The sequence below is a fragment of the Cetorhinus maximus genome, chromosome 7 (genome assembly GCF_964194155.1).
Source record: "Cetorhinus maximus chromosome 7, sCetMax3.hap1.1, whole genome shotgun sequence".
In the NCBI taxonomy this organism is placed as follows: Eukaryota; Metazoa; Chordata; class Chondrichthyes; order Lamniformes; family Cetorhinidae; genus Cetorhinus; species Cetorhinus maximus.
Window position 1 is genome coordinate 519,767 of NC_135885.1, and position 12,291 is coordinate 532,057.

The 12,291-nt window shown below is 46.6% G+C and overlaps 1 protein-coding gene across 2 annotated transcripts in view; it reads right to left on the bottom strand.

The window, feature by feature from the left end:
- Positions 1–12,291, bottom strand: part of LOC144682521 (protocadherin-16-like) — a 357,547-nt gene that overhangs the window by 175,192 nt on the left and 170,064 nt on the right. For both annotated transcript variants that reach the window (XR_013577065.1, XM_078544911.1), the window contains exons 2-3: positions 6,750–6,938; positions 3,594–3,825 (exon numbers count right to left, since the gene is read on the bottom strand). Coding sequence is in view for 1 of the 2 variants with exons in the window: in XM_078544911.1 (XP_078401037.1) it covers positions 3,594–3,825; positions 6,750–6,938 (421 nt within the window). In the remaining variant the exon portion in view is untranslated. The remainder of the gene's footprint in view (positions 1–3,593; positions 3,826–6,749; positions 6,939–12,291) is intronic.

Here is a 12,291-nt window from a genome sequence, read left to right on the forward strand (position 1 = left end):
CCCAGGGACAGCAAACGCCCTCACTGCACTGAGCACTGGACAATAGCGGACTGCAAAGTGTCTTCTACCTGCTGCCTGTTTCAGGTACTGTCAGTCTCGCATTGCGCCTGAATCACAGGCCACAGCCTGATTGTCCCAAATCCGTCAGCCGTTTGCCGCATACACCATAGTATTTTTTGGCATGTGTGTAAAGCCTTTTAACTGATGCAGGAAATTGCCAAAGGCACAGGAAGAGGAAGAGAGTTATAGTTGTACAGGAGACATGGCCAATATCCAGTGACATTTACAACAAAGAATGCTGTAAGGCGTGACTATGGGACCCACTTAGAGGCATATTCTGCACCTGCCACGACCTGGAGCCCTGTCAGCCGGGCTTAGGACGTATGACACACACAGAAAAGACACTGCAATTCGAACAGTCCTGTCCAAACGCATAGACTCAATTACAAAGTGTTTTCATGAAACATGGAATCAATGACAAAGTTAGACAGCAGCGGGGTAGATCAATGAGAGAATCTTTCTCTCTCAGAAGGTTGTTAGGATGTGGAATTCTCTTCCCAGAAAGCAGTGCCGGCTCAGTCACTGAGTTCATTCAAAACAGACTTAGACAGATTTTTGAGAGGCAAGTAAGTCAAGGCTTATGGGGGGCAGACAGGGAAGTGGAGTTCAGACACAACCAGATCAGCCATGATCTTATTGAATGGTGCAGGAGGCTCGAAAGGCTGGATGACCTCCTCCATCTCCTAACTCCTAGTCTCATGTTCCTAGGACCACTCAAAATACTCCCTCAGACTGCATCCAGCACTAACACCAAATTCTTCACACTGACTGTGTGAAGGAGTCAGTACAGTGTGTCCTCTGTGGGGAGGGGTCAGTACAGTGCGCACTCTGTGGGGAGGGGTCAGTACAGTGCACACTCTGTGGGGAGGGGTCAGTACAGTGGGCACTCTGTGGGGAGGGGTCAGTACAGTGCACACTCTGTGGGGAGGGGTCAGTACAGTGCACACTCTGTGGGGAGGGGTCAGTACAGTGGGCACTCTGTGGGGAGGGGTCAGTACAGTGGGCACTCTGTGGGGAGGGGTCAGTACAGTGTGTCCTCTGTGGGGAGGGGTCAGTACAGTGTGTCTTCTGTGGGGAGGGGTCAGTACAGTGCGCACTCTGTGGGGAGGGGTCAGTACAGTGGGCACTCTGTGGGGAGGGGTCAGTACAGTGGGCACTCTGTGGGGAGGGGTCAGTACAGTGTGTCCTCTGTGGGGAGGGGTCAGTACAGTGTGTCCTCTGTGGGGAGGGGTCAGTACAGTGTGTCCTCTGTGGGGAGGGGTCAGTACAATACGCACTCTGTGGGGAGGGGTCAGTACAGTGTGTCCTCTGTGGGGAGGGGTCAGTACAGTGTGTCCTCTGTGGGGAGGGGTCAGTACAGTGTGTCCTCTGTGGGGAGGGGTCAGTACAGTGCGCACTCTGTGGGGAGGGGTCAGTACAGTGTGTCCTCTGTGGGGAGGGGTCAGTACAGTGCACACTCTGTGGGGAGGGGTCAGTACAGCGTGGCCTCTGTGGGGAGGGGTCAGTACAGTGCGCACTCTGTGGGGAGGGGTCAGTACAATGTGTCCTCTGTGGGGAGGGGTCAGTACAGTGGGCACTCTGTGGGGAGGGGTCAGTACAATGCGCACTCTGTGGGGAGGGGTCAGTACAGTGTGTCCTCTGTGGGGAGGGGTCAATACAATGTGTCCTCTGTGGGGAGGGGTCAGTACAGTGCGCACTCTGTGGGGAGGGGTCAGTACAGTGTGTCCTCTGTGGGGAGGGGTCAGTACAGTGTGTCCTCTGTGGGGAGGGGTCAGTACAGTGGGCACTCTGTGGGGAGGGGTCAGTACAGTGGGCACTCTGTGGGGAGGGGTCAGTACAGTGCGCACTCTGTGGGGAGGGGTCAGTACAGTGTGTCCTCTGTGGGGAGGGGTCAGTACAGTGGGCACTCTGTGGGGAGGGGTCAGTACAGTGTGGCCTCTGTGGGGAGGGGTCAGTACAGTGTGTCCTCTGTGGGGAGGGGTCAGTACAGCGTGTCCTCTGTGGGGAGGGGTCAGTACAGCGTGTCCTCTGTGGGGAGGGGTCAGTACAGTGTGTCCTCTGTGGGGAGGGGTCAGTACAGTGTGTCCTCTGTGGGGAGGGGTCAGTACAGCGTGTCCTCTGTGGGGAGGGGTCAGTACAGTGCGCACTCTGTGGGGAGGGGTCAGTACAGTGTGCACTCTGTGGGGAGGGGTCAGTACAGTGTGCACTCTGTGGGGAGGGGTCAGTACAATACGCAGTCTGTGGGGAGGGGTCAGTACAATGCGCACTCTGTGGGGAGGGGTCAGTACAGTGCGCACTCTGTGGGGAGGGGTCAGTACAGTGCGCACTCTGTGGGGAGGGGTCAGTACAGTGCGCACTCTGTGGGGAGGGGTCAGTACAATGTGGTCTTGCACCTGCTTTGATAAAGTCAAAGTGACCATCCATACTTTTTGTTCTCCAGATCCCACCCTGACCTCCATTTAGAGTCGGGAGGGTTAAGATCCCAGCCGGAATTCAGCCTTTCCATGTCCACTCTGAGAGGCAGAAATCTGAATAAATCCTCCTTTAATTAGGCTAATTAGTTGTATAAGGGTAATGAGGAATGTCTCCTGAAGTCAAGAGGTGAGGGAAAGAAGGAGAGAAAGGGAGAGAAAGAGAGAGAGAAACGGACAGACAAATAAGTAGAGAGTAAGAGAGAGAGAGGAAGAGAGGTGGAACTACATTGAATATCAGCTGGGAGGCAAGTTTCTCCGTCAACAACTCATTGAAAATACATGGGGGGGTTTTCACATGTTCTGAGCAGAACAATACGTTTCTCACAGCTGCTCACGGGAGGTAGAATGTTAAACAGGAAGTTCCCAGAGGGCAGGAAACTTCCCAACAAAAACTACCGGACATGATGGGAAACATTAGCAATGTTTCTGTGAAAGAATCTCCCAGAGCCAAAGGGCTTTTTAACTGTGATAAGGACAAGGCCACTGAGACACAGTGATTCAACTAGGTGAAGGACACCACCAATTTCTGTAGCTTCAGTCTCAACCTCTGAAGCTCAGGAAACATTGGGAATCTCTGACACAAAAACAGAATTACCTGGAAAAACTCAGCAGGTCTGGCAGCATCGGCGGAGAAGAAATCAGTTAACGTTTCGAGCCTTCATGGCCCTTCGACAGAACTGAAGCATAGTTAGGAGAAAGGAGAAATATAAACTGGTTTAAGGTGGTGGGGGGGGTGGGGGGGGGAAAGAGAGAAGTTGAGGGTGTGAAGGCTCGAAACGTTAACTGATTTCTTCTCCGCCGATGCTGCCAGACCTGCTGAGTTTTTCCAGGTAATTCTGTTTCTGTGATTGGGAATCTCTGTTCAGGCATTACCAGTGGGTCTGGGGTCAGGGGAAATCACAGCTTTTACACAGCACTATGGGTTGGATATGTTGGATGGAGGGAAGGGGAGAAAGGGACCTGGGGATACAGCCAGGTGCTGCGCATGCGGCTGGGCCAAATGGCCTATTTCAATATATTCATCAGAAACACTGGACTCTGTGACACAAACACACTTACCTGTGTCTCTGTTGAGTGTGAATAAAGATAGCAGATTCCCGGAGAGAATCCGATACGTCACTTTGCCATTCCTCCCACCATCCTTGTCGAATGCAGAGACCCTAAGCACTGTGGTTCCAGGTAAACTCTGTGTGCTGAGGCTGGCTGCATACTGAACCGGATAGAACACTGGTCTGTTGTCATTGATATCATCCAAGAAAACTTTCACATAGGCCATGGACTTCAGACCACCCTGTAGGAGAGGCAGAGATACAGGCTGAGATCAGATACCTGGATGAATTCAAGACAAGCCCCAGGACCCTGACACCTACAAACCCCTTTCCCCCCTCCAACCCCGACACTCAGCATTCCCTGAGATTGGCACCTTGAAGATGATTAATTACCTAATATAAAGCATAGAATGAATGGGTGCAACCTGGTGATTGGGTGCAGCCTGGTGATTGGGTGCAGCCTGGTGAATGGGTGCAGCCTGATGAAAATCTCCCATTTCTTTCAACAATGTTACCCTGGTGAAATCCTAGGTTTTGCTGAAGGAGTTGGGGGAGGGTTGACAACACAGGTTAAGGCAGTGAGAGAGGAATTCAGCCTGGAGTTGTACATCTCAGGCCACTCCCATTGGAGGATCAGAGGGAACCTGGCAGGGCATCTGGAGTTAATCACCTTGTCTTTCTATTTGAGGACAGGAGAAGGCCGGGTATGGGTGCACATTTCGAGGGACCAGTGGCTGCAGACTTGCTCCCCCGGCACGAGATACCAGAGCTAGGGTAATGCTGAGGGAGCGCAAGCGCCAAACAAAGCACTTGAGTTTGTAGATCCAACTGGGTTCAGGAAAGTTCAGTTACAGCTCCCTCTACACTGTCTTAATTGTCATGCCAAGTGAAGGAATGTCCTATTCATAACTTTAAATATGGATGTACTTAGTATAGAATTTTCTGGAACTGTCGTTTATTTGAAAATGGATACTAACAAGACTTAAGATGGCTGCCAACGGTCAGGTGACTTTTGAAATTTCTGCACAAGGATTAACTCACATCTGAAGATGCCTCAGGAAAGTTTGAAAATGCAAATGGCTTTCTCATGTGAAAAGGGACAATCCTTACTAGCTCAATGGAAGAGATCTAACAAACAATGGAAGAGATCTAACAAACAATGGAAGAGATCTAACAAACAATGGAAGAGATCTAACAAACAATGGAAGAGATCTAACAAACAATGGCTGCCAGATGAATCAGAGCCGTGAGGATGGAAGTTCAAATAAGGTCTCCCAGTGAGCTAATCGTAGCTGGCATGTTGATGGGTTGTCAATCATTCCCCCATTGTGTATCAATCACCCTGACTCCAACCCATTATGTGAACACTGGAAGGCACTGAAACTTGCCATCATGTGATTGAAACTAGCTTCTGATACCAAATCCCTTATTATTCTAAGAACCAGAGAGAAAATGGTCAGTCAGTCTACACAGATCACCAGCTGCAAGACATCAGCAGCAGAAAAGTCAGTAAACCCACACCTTTTTAAACTAGGAGACTATTACAATAAAAAGTCTTCTAGCCTGATTCCTATCCAAAGCCATCCACAAAGAAAATTCATCTCCTCGTAAGATAAAAACTACAAGTGACTAACTTCGTGATCTCCATTTCTTTGAAAGAATCTTGCAATAATCCCTGATATACGACTATAGTTATTGAAACCACCAAAACGAACCTTTCAAAGTGAAAATGCTGCCTTCACCGGGTGTGCAATGACTGTTCTTCCCACAATGAGCCAAACACGTGAACTATGAAATATTCTTTTGTTTTCAACTTGTAAAAGTGCACTATTCGCTTGAACTGTATCTTCCCTGTGTGTGTGTATGTGTGAGTGACATAGCGTTTAGACTTTTGGGGTGAATGCATGAATAAATAACCCTCTTTACTTAAACCCGTAAGAGCTTGCTCCACCATTTCTCCCAAATCCAGCATGATACCATCACCAAACACATCTTCCCCTCCCCTCCCAGTCAGCATTCTGAATGGACCATTCCCTCTATGACATCCTGGTCCACTCCTCTATCACTCCCAACAGCTCATCCCCTTCCCACAGCACTTTCCCATGAAATCGCAGGAGGTGTAACACCTGCCCCTTTAACTCATCCCTCTTCACAGTCCAAGGTACCAAAACCTCCTTCCAGGTGAAGCAGTGATTTACTTGTACTTCTTTAAAGTTAGTCTGTTATATTGACTGTTCGTAAGGCAGTCTGCTCTACATTGGCAAGGCTAAACGCAGACTGAGTGAGCGCTTTGGGAAACACCTCCATTTAGTCTCCAAGCATCTTAGTTCACCATATTGTTCTCATGCTCATATTTCTCTCCTCAGCCTGCTACAGTGTTCCAGTGAAGCCAACCATAAGCTGGAGGAACAGCCCCTCATGTCTAACTGGGCACTATTCAGCCTTCTGGACTCAGCAACTTCAGACCATGAATTCTGGCTCCCACTTTGTATCTTGTTTCCCCTAGTACCAGTCTGAGCCTTGTTCACATGTTTTTCTTTCAGACAGAGCTGACTTTTACTCCGCTATTAACACCTACTCCAGACCAATGCTTTGTTCCTTTATTACTAACTTTACCAGGTCCTTTTTCCACAAAATCTTTGCCACTTGAAGCTCCTCCATCCTCAAACCTATTCCTCACCTCCCATTTTGCTCCACCTGCCCCTCCCCTAACATTTTTCAACAGTACAAAACCATTCACATTTCTACCTCTCTCCAGTGATAAACAAGAGTTAGATGGGACTCGAAATATTAGCTCTGTTCCTCTCTCCACAGATGCCACCAGATCTGCTCAGTTCTTCCAACATTTTCTGTTTTATTACTCATTCTACACTTTCCCCATCAAACACTCCCAGGACAGGTACAGCACGGGGTTAGATACAGAGTAAAGCTCCTTCTACACCGTCCCCATTAAACACTCCCAGGGCAGGTACAGCACAGGGTTAGATGCAGAGTAAAGCTCCCTCTACACTGTCCCCGTCAAACACTCCCAGGACAGGTACAGCACGGGGTTAGATACAGAGTAAAGCTCCCTCTACACTGTCCCCGTCAAACACTGATCATCTTGTGATTGGGTAAGTTTCGGATCTGGTTGAGTCAAGGTTAAAGGTTTGACGATATTTCTTACCCCATCGACTGCTGTCACTGTGAACTCATAGTGCTTGGGCCCCTCGTCCCGATCCAGTTTTTTTGTGGTGCAGATTCTCCCCGTGTGTTGGTCGATAATGAATTGAGTGGGAGCCAAACTGCCAATCCCAGAACCAATGGAATAAGTAATAGTGCCAAAACTTCCACTGTCAGCATCGGTGGCCGAGACCTGTGAGGAGTAAAGAAATGAAAATGTGAGTGTCAGGATGATGTAACAGGAGAACCAGAGCCAATCAACTGCTGTACACTGAATTGGACAGATACTGTTCCTCCTCCAGCAAGGACATGATGGACTGAATGGCCTCCTATGATTTTATGTTTTCTCCAATCCTAAATTTGCTATTAAATAAGCTACAGTATAGTTAAATAAAAACTAAAGAAAAATGGGCAGGAATAGACAATTCAGCCCCTCGAGCCTGCTCTGCCACTCAATATGATCATGGCTGATCTGATTGTGGCCTCAACTCCATTTTCCTGCCTGTCCCTCATAAGCCTTGACTCCCTTGTCGATCAAAAATCTGTTGAACTCAGCCTCTTTATCAGGAAAAAGGTTGTCAATAATCTTCCTCAACTCTGTTCAACAATTTCTGCACAGTATCTACTGCAATGGTGAAAACGTTAACATTCCCCAACCCATCACCTTCAGAGTGCCATTCATGCAAACAAACATCTCAAAGTGCTTCACTCAGCCCTCATTGGGTTTGACACCAAGCCACATAAAGAGATATTAATACAGGTGTCTAAAAGCTTGGTCAAAGAGGTAGGTTTTAAGGAGGATCTGAAGGAAGGAAAGCGGGACAGAGATGTGAGGTGTACAGAGGATGTCCCAGAGTTAATGGCGCAGGCAGCTGAAGGCATAGCCACCAGTGGTGGAGTGATTACCATTAGGGGTACATAAGAGGACAGAACTAGAGGAGGGCAGATATCTCAGAGGTTTATGGGGCTGGAGGAGATACAAAGATTGGAAGGAGTAGGGCCATGGAGAGATTTGAAAGGGATTGAGAGATGAGAATTATAAAAAAAGAAAAGTGCTAATGAGTTCCACTATGCTGAGAAAAAGTGGATGGGGTGAACCGGGGTTGGGAGGGGGGGGAAATGCGCAGGAGGGGGGCATGGTCAGTGGGACATGGTAAGGAGTGTGGGGTGAATGAGAGGGAAGTGGAGAGGGACACTAACTGAAGAGGCAGGGATGAAATAGAGGACAAAGTGAGAGAGAAGACAGCAAGGGGCAGTGTGGAGCTGAGACTGACTCAGTCAGCAGGTGAAGAGTTTGCCTCCTGACAGAAAGTGCAGAGAGGGGTTTGAAGATTCACACAGATTTGCAACAAACAGGTTTAACCATCGGGCTCAGATGGACACAGCAGAAACTGCACAAACTGACAATGTAACTATGGTGGACCAAATGAACTACTTTATTCAATGGCCCCACCATTGACTGGGCAGGTGAATGGCTCTGGTCTTGATAATGCCACATTCACTCTCTATAGCGAGTTGAAGCAGGATACAATTATCCAGTCATCTGACACCTGGTCCCAGCAGCATGGTCCCCACCTCCAATCCCTGGATCCAGGGCTAGGCTCCTAACAACTGGACCCAGAATCCAGACATCAGGTATGCCATTTACAGGTAGGTGCAGCTTTCACTGTGGGATCAGGGTGCAATAGTGCTCTGATTACACGAGATGAGGCCTATTCATTGAGTCTAGACAAGCAGGAGAAAGACTGAAATACGCAATGACAAGGTCCTTTGGAGCGATTTCAAAGACCCAGATATCAGCTCAGACTCAACATTCTGATTCAAGCAGTTTACATTCCCTCTATTACAGTTAGGAATAATGCTCTCTCAAACCGCCAGACCATCACAAGATTGCTAGCAGTTCTGTTTAAAAAGCATGATATGTTTGTTTAACAAGATTGCAGCTGGATCATCTCCCTGGTCTGGCCATTTTACAAAGCATAGACAAACAAGGGCCCTTAGTTCTGGGACTGGTGGACACACAATAGAATTTAACTCTCAGCTGGTTTAAAGTGCAGTAAAACATATTAGTATTTTCTCAAATATCATCCACAGTCGCTCTCTGTGAGAATGTTCTCATTCCCAGCAATCTAGGTTAGAAAGGATTGAAACCAACTGAGATTGGCAAAATCAACACACCACAAATTAAACAGGATCCAGCTCAGCAAAGCTGCCCTTGATGGACCACTTCAAACTGATATGATTTGATTTTTCCATTCTAATGTTTTCTGCATGCATGTTCACACTGCTACCACAGCATTGACCTTCTGGCACAAACCCCTAACACAGTGTTGTCCCTTTACTGAGACTACCTCTCACACTGGTGGACAATAATACAGGTTTTGGCATCTAGGGAGAGAAAGAGAGAGAGACAGACATAGGGCCAGATTTTCGCAGAGTCAGGAAGGCTCTGCAGACAATTCAAAATGGCGGGTGGGACGTGGACATTAAAATCCCACCCCCTTTTCCAATAGATCCAATTTTTGCCAACAAGGAGAAGGGGGTGTGGCATCATTCACACAGGCAGAAAACTGAGCTCAGCAGGGCCATTTGAATTTGGGACTGAGTTCAAACCAGACTCCATTTTGGATGTTGCAAAGGTCTTAGTCTGCCTTTTGGGAGTCACAAATTTATGCAGTTTATGTAAATGCTCTTGTAGAACAGGTAAGTACTGTCTAAGTATCATAATATGAAGTTCTTTAAATCCTCTACTCTTTGAACATGAAGTAAAAAACAGGCTAAAGCTGCCAGCGAGAGTTAAAAAAAACCCTCTGCTGGACTGCTTTTATTGACAGTTATAGTTTAGAAAAAAATCATGACCATCTAGTCACAGTTTCAATAAAGTTTTTTGTTGACATTTCCCCAAGGGCTATTATTTCATTATGAATGCTTGGCTGAGTTTCAAAAGATATACGCATCTCACTAGGGGTGCTGAATTCGCAATTTGATTGACATTTTAAATATTCTATTAAAGGAGTAGATGCTTGAAGGGGGCCTGAATAAAAATTTGTTTGTTATGATAAGAGACTAACCACCTACACATGATGAATGGTAGGACCCTGGGAAATACCAAGGATCAGAGAGATCTTGGTGTGCATGTTCAGTGGTCCCTTAAGGTAGTGAGTAGATAAAGTGGTTAAGAAGGCATATGGGATACTTGCATTATTAGCCAAGGCATAGAATATAAGAGCAGGGACATTATGCTGGAACTGTATAAAATGCCAGTTAGGCTACAGCTAGAGTACTGCGTGCAGTTCTGGAATCCGCATTATAGAAAGGATGTGATTGCACTAGAGAAAGTGCAGAGGAGGTTTACCAGGAGGTTGCCTTGGCTGGAAAGTTTTAGTTAAGAGGAGAGATTGGATAGACTGGGATTATTTTCCCTGGAGCAGAGGAGATTGAGGGGGGACATGATTGAGGTGTATAACATTATGAGGGGCATAGATAGGATAGACAGGAAGGAACTTTTCCCTTGGTGGAAGGATCAATAACCAGGGGGCATAGATTTAAGGTAAGGGGCAGGAGGTTTAGAGGGGATGTGAGGAAGAATTCTTTCACCCAGAGGGTGTTGGGAATCTGGAACTCACTGCCTGAAAGGGTGGTAGAGGCAGAAACTCTCATAACATTGAAGAAATATTTGGATGTGCACTTGCTATGCCATGGCATACAAGGCTATGGGCCTAGTGCTGGAAAATGGGATTAGAATAGTTAGGTACTTGTTTGACCAGCGCAGACTTGATGGGCCGAAGGGCCTTTTTCTGTGCTGTAGACCTCTATGACTCCATGACACCTGAGGAGATTTAAAAGATTTGAATGGGGTTCATGAATGGGAGTTTTTTTCAGTATCCAGCGTGCATGAGTGAGAGACATATTAGATTGTTAGAAGTTTATCATCATTTCACATGGCTCCTCAGGTCTGCCCATGGTGGATACTGGGTCATGGCTATGGAGGGGCCATGGTGGGGCGGTGGGGGTGGGGGGTGGAGTAGGTGAAGCTGGATAGGCGGCCAGTGATAGGTGGGGCCAAAAGAGAAATTGACAAAGATGTCATGGATACAAGACAAAGGGAGTGTTAATGGGAGTGGTAAGGGCTAAAGGAGATGCTGATAGTGGCATAAAGGTATCCATCCTTGACTTGCTGCATTGTTCCAGTGAAGCCCAACGCAAACTGGAGGAACAGCACCTCATCTTCTGACTAGGCACTTTACAGCCTTCTGGACTTAACACTGAGCTCAACAACTTCAGACCATGAACTCTCTCCTCTATCTTCACCCCCTTTTTTAAACCCTTTTTAAAATGTACTATTTTTTATCTATTAATTTTTATTCATTTTTTATTTTTATTCATTTATTCATTGTTTTATTCCCTTTTTTTATCCCCCATTTTTATCCCTTTTTCCCAAACCACCACCCCTCCTTCCACCCCACCCCCACAAGGACCACCTGTTACTAGTTTCATGTTGTTCTTTCCAGAGTGCTTACCCATGTCCTGCTATTACCACATTCTGCTTCCTGACCTTAATGCCACCATCAGCACCTCCTTTAGCTCTTACCACTCCCATTAACACTCTCTTTGTCTTGTGTCCATGACATCTTTGTCAATCTCTCCTTAGCCCCCACCTATCGCTGGCCTTCTATCCAGCTTCACCTGCCCCACCCCCTTAAATAATATACATTTCATCACATTTCTACTTCTCTTTAGCTCTGAAGAAGTCATACGGATTCGAAACATTAACTCTGTTTCTCTCTCCACAGATGCTGTCAGACCTGTTGAGTTTTTCCTGCATTTTCAGTTTTTATTTTATTTAATCATTATTTCTACAGTGACTTTCATGATCTGCTTCTGGGGAATGAGGTAGGTCAAGTGGATCAGGTATCAGTTGAACAACATTTAGTGATAATAAGGTTCAGGTTAGCTATGGAAAAGGACAAGGAGTGGTTGAGAATAAAATGCTTAATTGGGGAGGGATGATTTCTGTGCACCAAGGACAGATCTGGCCCCAGATAAATTAGAATCAAAGACTGACAGGAAAAACTGCAATGGAACAATTTTCTTTAAATTTTCTGTCTACCTTTAAAGAGGAGATAGTTCAGGTACAGTCAAGGTACATCCCCCCAGAGGGGGAAAGGTAGGGCAAACAAGGCCAAAGTTGCAAGGGTGAAGAGAGAGAGAGAGCGAGAGATGAAGCTGAAAAAAGGGTGCATATGACAGATGTCAGGTTGATAATACAAGCGAGAACCAAGCTACATTGGAATATAGGAAGTTCAGGGGGGAAATGCAAAAGAAAATAAAGCTATGATAAGAGACTGGCAGTTAACATAAAAGTGAAATTAAAAGTCTTCTATAACCATATAAATAGTAACAGGGTAGTAAGAGGAGGTGGGGCTGAATAGGAATCAAAAGGGGGGATTTGCACATGGAAGCAGAGGGCAAGGCTAAGGTACTAAATGAGCCATAGTGAAAGATGTAGTTGAGATACTAGAATAAGAATTGATAAAGAGGAAGTA